Source organism: Schistocerca gregaria, chromosome 2 (genome assembly GCF_023897955.1).
Source record: "Schistocerca gregaria isolate iqSchGreg1 chromosome 2, iqSchGreg1.2, whole genome shotgun sequence".
Taxonomy (NCBI): domain Eukaryota; kingdom Metazoa; phylum Arthropoda; class Insecta; order Orthoptera; family Acrididae; genus Schistocerca; species Schistocerca gregaria.
This window is the reverse complement of record NC_064921.1, coordinates 882,729,206-882,742,991: the sequence shown is the minus strand read 5'-3', so window position 1 is coordinate 882,742,991 and position 13,786 is coordinate 882,729,206. Positions and strand designations below refer to the sequence as shown.

Below are 13,786 nucleotides of genomic sequence, written 5' to 3'. Positions count from 1 at the left end.
GTTCAAAACAGTCAGCGGAGGAGGAAATAGCCCAAGTGTATGAAATCATCTTGTAGCTATTTAATCTTTATTGCTCTTGTTTAACGGTGATGGTTCTGTCATTCTCATGCTAAATAATACGGAGTCTGTTCAAAACCCAATAATGGCAATAAATAATATCACAGAGGGAAGGATTGACAGTACTTTAGTCACTATGACTCCATATGGAACAAAACAAGTAATGGCATATGTATGTCCTGCATTCTGAATCCCCACTGTAACCATCTGTGGTGAGAACCTGTTCCTTATTATTTTGCTTATAATTGGTTTCATAAGTTAGGGAGTGTATCTGATCGCCTCCTTTGCTTCTATAATATTTCAAGCAGCTGCCTTGATGTTTGCCTGTTGACTAAAACTGTCCTGCTTAGGATCAAGGTTTCAGATTGTATCTTCGATGAGTAATGTTTTAAACAACCATAAACACTTAAAATATGTCATTAGGTTATCAACTGCCAGTTCAGAGAGTTATTCAGTTCCTAGAAATCTTAAGACCAGTATGAAGAATATCATTTGACTTCAGATTGATTTATGTGAGTAATACTAAGTTGCTACATCAGTAGAGCAGCACATTAAGCCAGGCTCAAGTGCCCACCCTTAGGCAGGTGTGGGCAAACAGCTGATGGGCTGGCAGACAGGGAGGAGGATAGCATATGTGATTGTAAGTGGCCACAGATGCTGGGTAGGAAAATGGCTCAGCAAGCTACAGAACAAGACCTGAACAATTTGCAGTAGCGCTACATGGTGGGTAGACTACCATGTGCAGCTGCCTTGCAGATGTCCATATCCTATGGAGCAAAGTTGGAACAGTCTTCATTAAACTACAGGTTCCTACATGGTGGAAGAGTGAGCAGATTTTCAAGTTGGAATACTGTGTTCTCCAATTAATTGAACCATGCCCTAGTAAAAAACTGATTTCCTTTCTTTTGTGAGAACTAATTCGCGCAAGTTATTACTTCCTGTTTTTCTTTCTTCCTGAAGTATAAGATGATATTCTGCTAGATTTTCCTGAGTCAGGTATAAATGATTAGTCAACAAAAAAGCAGATCACAGATCCTTCATGGCATACTGCTAACAATTTTGTCTCTTATTAACAAGACATAACACATCAATTTCATTTTACTCCTAATTTTGATACTGTTTGTACATACAATGACAAAAAAAAATGGTATTTCAGATAGTGGTGAAGGAAGAAATGAGGCGCAAGCACATGGCGGAACACGAGCGCCGTATGGCAGAAATGCGGAAAGCAGAACGTGAAAGGGAGAGGGAACGTGCACGAGCTCAGCAGAGGCCCCACCGCCGAAGTGGTGGTGGAGCTGGTGACAGGGACAGAGACAGGGAGAGGGACCGCCGGTCTGGACGGCGACGCTCTGCCAGTGGTTCACCTAAGAAATAAAGAGTGAGGAGCTGTCTGGTGACACAGACAGCCAGCAGGAGAACTGGCATGACTAAGTCTTGGCAGATATAGGTCTCCCAGGCCACAACACGGGGCCCACTCGCGCTCGTCTGGAGGGTCCCCAATGGTCGGTTATCACGTAAAAAGTGTTTCTCAAATCATTGTTTACATCTTCATAAATTCTTGATAATTGTTTTGCTTTATGATTCTAATTCCATCTTTTGGTATATCAGCGTATTAGTATTTTTTGCTTTATCTTAGCTACACAGTTAGTTTCTGAAATGATGTTTTCATCATATTCTTCTGTCACAGATAGACAGGCCTTTGATGCGTGTATTTTTAAACGAATCTTCTATTCTTAGTTATAGGTCGTGTCAGTATCTTTGTTGTAAATACAATAGACCATAACAATTCAAAGTCAGTACTGGTTTTGCTCACATTTGCACGAGTATTGAGTAAGATAATTTTTCAGATGACTTATTTGACTGCTTAAACTGACGAATGACTGGTTGACCTCTTGACTAATCCTGGGATATGCTTTCCACTGCCTGTTGTATTATTGAAGAAGTTTCAGCATTTTATTTTCAGGTTCAACGAAGAATTGGTGATGAGAATTATGATCTCGCGGGTGCTGATTACTTTTTGTCTTATTAGGGGACACAGCAATCAGCCCCCTCTAAGATCTTGGGGGGATGGTGTATGGGCCCAGTCCTTTGGGTGTCTGTGCTGACAAGATTAGTAAAGGATAAACATCGGACGTGTGTTCCACGCTGTAATGGTCTCAGAAGACAGCAGCGAAAAATCGTCGGGAAATGGAAAGAATTTTACCTGTTGCTTCTCCAGCAGTAACAATTCTCCATCAGTTTGAAGATAGGCAACTCAAACGTTATCAAAGTTTAGAAGATATGTGGTGTCACTGTGGCAAGAAGTGATTTGCTTAATATGTTCGAAAGAAGATATTCATCATTGAAATGTTGCTGTGGCTATAGACCATGAGGTGACAGATGTGTGCAGATTCTAACAAGGCACTACTTTTGAGCATCTCTTCAATCTGTATAGCTTCTTGTGTTGCCACAGTGCAAATATAGTGCCTAAAATTCTAACAGCTATTTCTTTGGTAATCTTTGAGACTTTGTCAAAATGCAAATAATTAGAAAGCATCATCAGGTACCTTATCTTCTTGTAAATAAATTTGTCAAAAGCACAACATGTTAGTTGTGTTGGTAACAAATATTTGTTTTAATCTTTTGATCTCTAAAAAATATTGGACATTTTACTCTCCTAGCTAAAAATTAAAAAAAAAAGTTTTAGCTCCAGAGGTAATAAAAAGTGGGTGCACTTTCTCCTAATAACACCAATATAGTGAAACAATACAACAATTCAAAAATATTGTGTAAATCAACAGTGCTTGTTTTGTAAATATATATATATGTTTGTGGGGAAAAAAATTCATTATCATGGCAATACCCTGTCTTATAAACATTTAATTGTGCCTTTGATGATGAATGAAACAATATGCATTTCAGTTACAAATTTATTTGTATTGCAAATTATTGCATGGATTGTCAAGCAGATTGAATTTTAATACAAAAGAATATTATTTTGCAATTACTTGATTTTTCTTTGTAAGACAAGCAGTTAGTCCTTCTGCAAATTCTCCATTTTTTGCTTCCAGTCTTACAGCATGTTCCATGTCTGTCAGTGCATCCTCAAAGTTTCCTGCACATACATCAAAATAAAATTAATGAAATTCTCTCATATTAACACGTACAATGAGAATATCATATTATGGTTCACTAATGGGTGCAAGAAAAAATGAAAATCCAAATTATGTATTGTGTGTGTGCCACATGTTTCATTTATAAGTGTTTGCCTATTACTTTTTTCCAGTTACTCTTTTGTCTTAAGATGAAGTTATCCTATGTGCTGTACTTTGATAGCAGTTAAATGGGATGGCACCAAAACATACAATCTTAAGTTATTTTATTGTAAAATTGTTCCGTTTTCTCATCCTATACATGCTAACTTGCAGAGTATCTTTGCTGGCCTTCCAGTTAACTAAATCTGAAAACCTGTCATAGTATTCATAGGTTTTCCACTAAGGTTATTTAAAACAAGTCATTGTGTGCAAATGGCTAATTCACTGCTGTCTTATAATTTAGCAGTTAAGCTATTTGGTATAAAAGCTGCACTAACAGAATCTGACAGGTGAGAGGATTTTGAGGCTATTTTAATCAGTTTTGGATGGTTATCATAAAATTTGGGTACCAAATATGTAATAGCAACCAATGCCTAACTCTGACAAACATAAATAGCACAAAAAAACATTCAGGGATATGAAATGACAATAAAGCATGTTAGAAGAACCATTTCCGACAAACTGTGTGCTCATTTCATTAGTTCCTGGAAAGAAGCATTTTCCACTATAATTATTATATGCTGGCCACTTAATTACATTTATTTGTAGTACTGTAGGAAAACTCACTACTTTGTCAAAATTTCCAGGTTTTTCAGTATTATTGGTGGCTTCTGTTAAAACATATTTTTTGCTAATGGTGTCACCTCAGCAGGAGAGAGAATTTTGCCTTAATAAAGTTCTACTAGTGCTGTCAAGTAGCTCCAAAAACATGGAATAGTAAACACACAAAAGGTGAGAGGGGTGGACTCGTGCCTGGATGAAATTATATTTTGCCAACATTGTTTCAGCTATGCTGCAGGAGTTAGCCATCACACATCATCCATACCAGGATGGTATCCTGATCCTTCCCCATGCAATTTCCATATTTTTAGTGCCCTGAAGAAAGACATTTGTGGCTGTCGATGTGCTTTGAATGAAGAGGTGCATGCTTGGGTACAGCCCTGGTCCTGTAAGCAGCTTCAAACCTTTTTCTGTGAAGACACACTGACCTTGTCTCACAGTGTGGAAAAATGTATTAACAGATATGGTAATTACTTTTTTCAGCTGTCTCATTTTCATTTGACTGCCCCCTATAATTACTCTTCTGCACATATACATGCAACCTCTACCAATCTGTGTAATTGTGGCACAAGGTTGCTGTCCCTCTCACACATTATTTCCATTCATTATCCCCAGTATGTGGTAGTATTTCAATTACATTAACTTCTAAACCTTTTAATTAATGTTTATGGTAAGTCCATGACCCCAAGCCTGGCCACAAAACAGAATTAACTATCTCTGTTTACCAGGTACTATCTAAGTTTGGAAGTACTGCTTCTTTAATTCTCAAGGAGGACAGTTTTCATTGTTTGTGGCATGTTCTGTTTCAGAGTAATCTCTATAATGGCCAACTTGGAAGGGCGGTGGAGCTGTGTCTGACATTTACTCTCTTTACACATCTCCTTGATTGCAGTTAAGTGTCTTGCAAATGTATGGTTTATGAACCAGCTTAGGCATAGTCACTTTTTATGATACAATCATTATTAGTTTCAGCCCACAATGCCACCTTCAGATGTTATGGTGGACAAATGTTCATGTGATGGCAAAATCAGCAAGTGTACATCCCCCCCCTTACTCTTTGCACTGGATGTGCACATCTGTAAAGACAATTCTTTATTAGTAAAAATCATAAAATTGTTGAAGTTATAAAATTTTTGTCTGTCTTTAGAATAAAAAAGTAGAATACAGGTCATTGAAGTTGTAAAACCATATTTAAAACAGAGTAAGGGCTTTGTTATAAAACGGAAACAGGAGTGATCAGCTTGGAACAATTTCCAATAGCTGATGGAACTGCTCTTCAGGCTGCAAGTCGTTCACATCAGTGGCCATAATCTCAGAAGAGATTATGCAGCCGACAAGATCGACATTCCACTGCAGATCACTGCCTCCATCTTCGTTGATTGGCTCTGGATGGGAATATTTTAATAAATCAACCAGAAATAATGCTTAGAATTTGATCTTTAACTACCAATTTTGACTTTTCCACATAATCACCAGCCAATTGGATACATTTCTGCCAACGATGAACAAATTTTCTGAAGCCGTCACTGAAGAAGTCAAAACTTCCCGCAACCACAGTCTCCGTTCTCTCAACGTCTTCATCAGAAGCATAATGATGTCCCCACAGATCGTCTTTCATTATCAGGAACAGGTGGAAGTCAAACAGTGCTAAATTCCTGGCAAATTTCAAGTCCGTGCACTTTCATTTTAGGAGTCAGCATCCGGGGTACCCATCGTGCACAGATCTTCCGATGGCCAAGAAAAACAATGTGACCCACACGTTCCTGCAAAATGCCAATTGTGCTTGCATTTTGAGTCAGTCTATCAACATTTTGCTTCTGAAACTCTGTGGTTGCTGTCACAGCAACTCTTTGTTAGTCACGCAGGTCAGATGTTCCAGCATCAATGTCTTTAAACTTACTTGCCTAATGACACACAGCACTCACATCAACAGTCACCATAAACTGCTTTCATTCTCCCTTTGGGGTGACACCTTCTGCTGTCAAGAATTCAATGACTCCACGTTGCTTAAATCGCACTGACCAACCGTCTGCACAGTGCTTCATACTTTATAACAATACAACTGTTCAACTCTAAGGCTTCCCGTCAACTGGAGCTGTAGAGAAGATGCTACAGAACAAGCCAGTACCTGTCACATACTAATGCTGCCAGCTGTTAGTTACAAAGGTGGAGGCATTACTTTTGTCATCCCTCAGAATTCCATGATTTCTGGTAATATGTTCAGTTTCACACTGCATGAACATTAGTTCACAGAGTGCTGCCCACCTGAAGACAGCTGCCATTGTGTGCTAAACCCAGTAATGATTGTATCAGAAAAGTGATTTGTGTCAAAAATCAAATAAAGTTCATAAATCAATCACTTTTATCCTTCAACAGAATGTTTCTTCTTTTCCAATGAACTTTGCCATATTGGCAGGGGATGCAGTAGACTTGTCTCGTAGAGACCCAAATAATATCACACAGATGCCACTAAAGCCAAGATCTTGAGTTATGGGTGGAACACTACTTGATGATGTGCCACCCTAGGATCCTGCTGATCTTATTCATTGTATTGCCTGCATATGAAGTGTGGCTCAGTCTCTTGCTCTCAAGTTAGCAGTACCTTCCACAAAATGTGAGTTGTGAGTTGTATTTGCTTGTTGTGACAACCATTTCTTTTGAATGGGATTTTCAAGTATTTGAGCTCTTTCTGGTAAGCCCTGTGTTTAAGTTGGTCTCTGCAATGGGTGATTTGGCAGAGCTGTGTGTGACAAATGCTCGTGATACTTATCCTCAAAGAAAGGTTACAAGCCGCCTCTTAACACTTCACGAACATATTAAAAAATGTTTATAACAACCAGCAAATGCATAGCACTTTCCAACAGCCAGCAGCAACAAGAGACACCAAGACAATAGCATTCATGGGCAGTGCTATAAATGAGGTCAGCAGGATACTAGGAATGCATAACATCAAGTGTGTTCCAAGCATGTCCACAACCTTACTTAAAAAAAAAAGCTATATATTTTCAAATTGTTTACAAAACAATCTTATCTCCTTCAAAATACCCTCCATTACAACTAATATGTTTGTCCTACTGTTCAAAACATTTTGTGTAGTCACCCTCAAAATGGCTCCTTGGCTTTTTTTTTGCTCCTTGACTTCAGTGTTGTCAAATCATTGTCCTTTCATGCCCCTTTTCATGAGTTGAAATAAAAAAAAAAGTTAATGGAGCCAGGTCAGGTGAATAAGATGCTTGGGTCAGCAGAATCTTGCCATTTTTTAACCAAAAACTGTCTAAAAGATGGCTGTGTGTGTGTGTTGTGGAAGAACCAGTCTCCTGTCTGCCACAAATCTGGTCTTTTTTGTTGAACACCGAGCTCCAAGATATCTCTGACAGTTGATCAATTGTCTGACAGTCTGTGAGCACAAGCTCTCGATTTTTTTCAATATTTTTGTCAATTCAGGTAATTGATGGATGTCGAGAATTAGGTTTGTCATCAATCGACATGTCGCCATTTTTGAATCCAGCAAACTACTCTTACACTTGAGTTTTTCCCATAGCATCACCTTGGTAATCTGTTTTCGACATTAAATCATTTTCAGCAGCATTTCTTATGAGTAGAAAATAAAATTTCATAACTGCATGTTGTTCACTGAAACTTTACATAATAGAAAACGGAACAAGAAGAAACCAGGTCTACAACACAGGCAGCTCTGAACTGGCAATGAGTTGTACTGTACACGCCTAGCAGCAGAAATGTGTGCTGCACAAGCTCCACCCACAGCAGTGTTATTTACCCTTCGTATATATGGATCTGTGAGAGAATCTGGGCCTCTGCAAATAAAGTTCAGTGCATCCTCTGCCAATGCGGCAAAGTGTCTAGATGATATTCAACATTGAGGAGAGTGCCACGGAGTGTGAAAGTCGTACTGGACTCCACCAAATCAGCCATTTCTGAGCTATTTAAAAAACTGGACACTCTCTAGACTATGTAAACAATACTTTCTAAATACAGGGTGTACATAAAAGTCCGGGAACACACTCAATTATTTATTGAACAAGAACTAAAAATTGTACAGATGTCATACATATTGCATTTTGAAGAGAAACTCAGTTTTTTTTTACAAACATTTTGAGTTCATGGAATAAATGACATACAGATTTCTTTGGACTCCTTACAAATGTCTCATTTGCACTCCACTCACACTGGAATTTGCCGGGCACAAGCAATCTGTCATAACGAATTTGTCGTGCCAGTGGTAACTGGCCTTCCTCGGTAGTGGCTTCTTACTGTACTTGGTTCTAAACATCCATTGAACAGCTGTAGCACACTTGTTTTTGTCAAGCTACAACACACACACCTCGCTCCACACCTCAACTCACCATGTTTGCGACTAGCATTGACTATCAGCAAATTACCAAACTACCTATGCTGTGGCGGTATACATGGAGAGGAGAGGGGGGGGGGGGGGACCACTTTCAGGGTTTCTCTTCAAAATGACATATGTATGATATCTGTACAATGTTTGGTTCATGTGCAATAAATAATTGAAAATGTTCCTGGATTTTATGAACACCCTGTATGTGCGCTTAAAGAAACAGCCCAAATCTGACTTAAGTGTTACCTAATAAACATGGACAGTGGATTCCCTCTTAGCATAATGATTCCTTTGCTTGGCATAAGGAGCACAGTGTGTGAACTTTCAGCAACTGAGTCTTTGAGCATGACCCCCCACCTTGGCACCCATTGCCTAAAGGTGAGGGCATCAATAAGAAATAGAAAACAATGCCCCAGTACATCCTTCCTCAACAGTTGTGAAAATGGCATCAAGTCCCATTGTTGAAAATGTGTGCAGAGAGCCAATTATTCAACTGGGTAGAACAAAGTCAGACCAAATGTGACATCTTAAATGCTTTAAACATGTTAAGGTATTAAGGCAAAAATAAAACACTTCATGCATCAGTGAGAGCACACAGTTTAAGAGGTTGTCAACACACACATCTTCTCAAAATGATTCTTAGAACATGCGGAGGATGTCCCACACTGTCTTTGCATCAGCAAGAAATAAGCAATACAATTGGTCACACAAAACGTGATTCCAAGCCTCTGAAGATCACTTTACAAACAGTCCAAAAATATTATGGCCACTGGCGAGCTTAAAAGTATGGTTTTCACCCTCTTCAGACAATAAATGCAGTGCCCTTTGAGACCAGACTTGGAAAACAATTTCTGGGTTATTTCACAATATCCAAATATTTTGAGAAAGTAGAAAGCATAAAAATGTTCCAGCATTTCTTTTCTTTTATTCAATGCTCAAAGTGGTGATCACATTGAATGACTTTTTAGAAACTGTTTATCATTCATTTTCAATAAGGTGATGGTGCATGCATTAATATACAGACTTTCAATTTTACTTGTATTGTTGGTCACTGTGGCAGATAATGTAATTAACTGTTCACTACAGAATAAAATCTAAAGCTACACACACTGCAAGCCAATGTGTGGTTTATGGCGGAGTGTACCATGTACAAATGGAGCAAGCAGAGGAGGACTACCAATATTCCTCTATATGAGGACTAATTTCAGTTACCTTTTCTACAGTGTCGTTATACAAAATGTATGTTGGCAGCAGTAGAATCTTTCTGCAGTCATCTGCAAATGCCCATTCTCTAAATACTCTCAGTAGTGCTTTACAAAAAGAATGTCTTTCATCCAGGGATTCCCATTTAAGTTGTTTAAGCACCTCCATTTCTACTCGTTGATCAACCGTATTAGCCACAAACACTTTTGCTGTACTTGAGAATCCGTCACACAAGCAGCCTATATACGGTCTCCTTTGCAAATGAACTACACTTTCATAAAACTCTCCCAATAAACCAAAGTCGACCATTCTTCCCTACTACAGTCTTTATGTGCTCATTCCACTTTGCAGCATTATGCCTAGATATTTAATGGATACGATAGTGAGCAGCACACATCTCATTGAAACACTATGCAGTTGTTTTTCCTACTCATCTGCATGAGCTCACATTTCTCTACACTCAGAGCTAGCTGCTATTCATCACACCACATAGAAACTTTGTGTAAGCCATCCTGCATACTCCTACAGTCACTCAACGATGATACTTTCCTGTATACTACTATGTCATCAGCAAAGAGTCGCAGATTGCTGTTCATCCTGTCTGACACAGAAGTTGAGAAGAGAAATCACAACAACTGTTGTATGTTCATAAAGCAGGAAAATTACATCGAGAAAAACCAATAACAGACAATTGCTGACCATTACTTACTTCAGGGGTAAAAGGTATAGTACTTGTGTGTTTATCAGCATTACTACGTAATATAAAATTTCAAATTAAACTTCTTACCAATATCGACAAACAAATGTTAACAGATTATAAATACATTTAACAACGCAAGTCAACAAATTTTGACTTTTTGTTTGGAGGTTGCATAAAAATATGAATTTCTAACCAATTGATTGTGCTGATCACGAATGTGAAGCCCATTTATTTACAGTGCTTCAGGTTTTCTTACCATCATCGACATCTTTACCCAATGAAAGGAAGATGGAAGTGAAATGGTAAAAGGAAAAAAGGTAACTTGGACAAAGCAAATATGGTAATTTGGATGCTTTCCAAGTGGAGATATTGCCTCTGTTTACATTTGCCCGTGAATGATTGCTTGTGTCCTTCCTCCTGCGTGTCACTTCTCCATGTGTGATTCACCACGGGCATTCAGACATATTTATTCGACAACAACCTTGATAATGTTCCAGAGTTTTACGTTACTAGTGGAAGCATTCACCATGTTCCTCTGGCATTTAGCTCAATTGTTCTGAAAATTGTCTATGTACGACATTAGAAAATTTAGTTTTAGGGAGATCTTGCAACCTGTCTGCTTAAATGAACTGTAAGATAACCTTTCACTATTTCCTTGTAATCGGGCTGCTTATTGTGGCCCATGGAAATAATGCACATTTTTTAAACTTCCCCAAGCTTGCCATACCATTGTAATTTCAAAGTGTTCATCAGACATCAATTTACATATATCCAAGTGAACAAATATCTTTCCTTTCAACTGTGCAGCCGACAGATTTGAGAATTGACATACAGGTAAGCAATCGGCAAATTTGAGAATTGGCATACAGGTATTGGAAACAGCTTCCTGTTTTATCCAGTGCTTTCACATACTTTCTATTAGGCCCCACTCTCCTGCTTCAATTCTCACGATATGCACTACTGCTCAATTAATTGAAAGAGTATGGGACCAAACGGTGAGGTCATCAGTCCCCCGATTCCAAAGTGGGTTACATAAGAAAGGGGGTATGCTAAAAGTGGATGGATTCAGTCAGAGGAGTCAAATTATAAAAGAATGAACATTAAATACACACAGTAAAAGCATTAAAGGTGGGACCAAATCTAAAAACTGGAAAGAAGGGGGAGGGGGGGGGGGGGCAGTCATGGGGTCACAGACCGTAAAAACAGCAAAAGGAGTCCCAACCACAACTAACCTGCCCCCGGTCCAAGACTTAAAGGAGAACCTTATATCTGGTAGGGCCAATACATAAACAGCATAAAACAGTGGACTACTCCTGAGAGGGGTGGAAAGAAGTGCCCCAAACTGCAGTAGACTCCTTGATGGTGCGGAGTTTATTACTGTGCGCAGTAGTGCTCCAGATGGCATTCCACTGTTGGGCAAAGAGCAATTTGACGTAGATCCACATATCCGCAGCTGGAATCGTGAAAGGAAATGGGGGATAAGTATCTGCTTCTCTAGCCAAACCAATTCATTCCCTAGGGTTCCCACATGACTTGGGACCTAGAGAAAGACGACTGAATAGGCAGCACGCTCAAGAGCAGAGAGAAGGCAATGGATGGCAGAGATCAAGGGGTGATGAGAGTAACATCGGTCAATAGCCTGCAGGCTGCTCATGGAGTCAGAACAAATTAAAACACTATGGAGGGAGGCCTGAGAAACAAAAAGGAGGGCCCTGTGAATGGCTAGAAGCTCTGCTGTAAATACACTACATGATCATGGCAACAAATGGTGCTCGAAGCTGGTAGGAGACATGAAAGCGTATCCCACCTTATCAGTAGTCTTAGAACCATCAGTGTAAAAGATGGTGGCACCCTGGAACTCTGCAAGGATGGCACATACAAGATGCCGGAAAACCATAGAAGCAACAGAGACCTTAGGACCCTGGAAGAGATCGGTCCTAATCCATGGTCGAGGGGGGGGGGGGGGGGGGAGTTATGGGAGGAAAGACACGGGGTGCAGTCCAGTGAGTGCAGATGGAGATCCTGGCAGCAGAGAGTACTGAGATATGCCAACTGGAAATTCCACATGGGCGTGTGTTACGGGGGAGCACGTTAAAGTTGGAGAAGAGTGGAACGGTCTGCACCCCAAGATGTGTGGGCCAGGAAGCGGAGAGCATTAGGCTTCACAGCATGCACGTAGTCTTTAGGTGTCAAATGTGGAACAGCCATGTCAGCTTGTTATCAAAAATAAGGCCCAAGAAATGGGACTGTGCTACAACATCGAGGAGCTGCTTGCCTAAATAAAGTTCTGGACATGGGGTACTGTGGGTCGACGACAAAAATGCATAACCTGTGTTTTGTAGGGGGGAGAACTGGAAGCCATGAGTGGTGGCCCATGCAGAGGCCCGTCAGATGGCGCCTTGGAGCTGGCATTGCAGACACCACTGAGTAGGTGCACCAGATGCAAAAATTGTCAATGTACAACACCGGGTAACCAGAGGCCCAACAGAGATCACAAGCACATTTGTGGCAATGAGGAAGAGTGTGACACTTAGCACAGAACCCTGTTGGATACCATTCTCCTGAATCTGAGGAGTGCTCAGTGAAGTGCCAACTCGAACCCGGAAGAGGCAGTGAGATAAAAATCGGAACGGGACCACCACGGAAGTCCGTCATGGAGAGTAACTAAAATGTGATGGCCCCAAGCCATGTCATACGCTTTATGTAGTTCAAAGAAAACTGTGACAAGGTGCTGGCGGTGAGTAAAAGTCTGTTGAATGGTGGACTCCAATTGGAGTAAATGATCAGTTCGAGATCGCCCTGCCCAAAAGCCACACTAATACGGTGACTTAACAAAACAAGCCTTAGCTCGAAGACGCTTAAAATGAGGAGGTTGGTCTGGGAGGGGTGTCACTTAAATCACTGCAGTGCCCGTTGGCAGTCCTGGACAGCGACTGCGACGTCCTTGGTCCACCACGGTACCGGCTGATGAAAAGGGCACCCTGTGGGCAGTGGGACAGCAGTGCCAGCAGCATGAAGAAGAGAAAGCGGACAGCAGACATGTATAGAGGCCAATAGGCCCTGCAGATTGCCCAACATGGGGGCCTGTCTGCCTGGCGGGGGGAATGAGTGTCACTGGAAAGTGGTCACTGTCACATAGGTCATCATCGGGTGACCAATGTAAGGAAGAGATCGTGAGATCGATAGCAGAGAAGGTGCCATGAGCGGCACTGAAGTGGGTAAAGGAACCATCATGAGGAGACACAAATTGAAGTCCATGATAAGTTGATAGATTAGGATACCCTGACCCGTTGAAGTGACACTCCCCCCACAGTGGATGGTGGGCACTGAAATCCCCAAGGAGGAGAAACGAGGGCAGGAGTTGCTGGATTAAGGTAGATAGTGCAACATAAGCAAGTGGATGACCTGGAGGGAGGTAGACATTGCAAAGGGTGATTGCCAGAGTCGTTTGCACTCTGGCCACTATCACTTCCAAAGTGATACGGAGGGGGATCCAGTTGCGATGGATTTTTACGTGCGTGGGATACTAAGCACCAATTGTGAAGGAATATACGTTGCTGCTGCAATGCAATTTCTTTTATAATTTTTGTTCACCTACCTCTTTACAGC

At 40.6% G+C, this 13,786-nt stretch overlaps 2 protein-coding genes across 7 annotated transcripts in view; one reads left to right on the top strand and one right to left on the bottom strand.

Annotated features, from left to right (window-relative positions):
* LOC126335298 (apoptotic chromatin condensation inducer in the nucleus-like) overlaps positions 1-2,873 on the top strand; it is an 85,404-nt gene extending 82,531 nt beyond the window's left edge. For 3 of the 5 annotated variants that reach the window (XM_049998402.1, XM_049998401.1, XM_049998403.1), the window contains one exon: positions 1,214-2,873. In XM_049998402.1, coding sequence (XP_049854359.1) covers positions 1,214-1,435 — 222 coding nt within the window. In that variant the 3' untranslated portion in view covers positions 1,436-2,873. The remainder of the gene's footprint in view (positions 1-1,213) is intronic. The other 2 variants (XR_007564852.1, XR_007564851.1) reach the window with 1 other exon arrangement.
* An 82-nt stretch (positions 2,874-2,955) lies between these two features.
* The window catches only part of LOC126335302 (TPR repeat-containing protein RHE_CH03534.1-like), a 53,649-nt gene continuing 42,818 nt past the window's right edge, over positions 2,956-13,786 (bottom strand). For both annotated transcript variants that reach the window (XM_049998408.1, XM_049998409.1), the window contains exon 4: positions 2,956-3,154. In XM_049998408.1, coding sequence (XP_049854365.1) covers positions 3,033-3,154 — 122 coding nt within the window. In that variant the 3' untranslated portion in view covers positions 2,956-3,032. The remainder of the gene's footprint in view (positions 3,155-13,786) is intronic.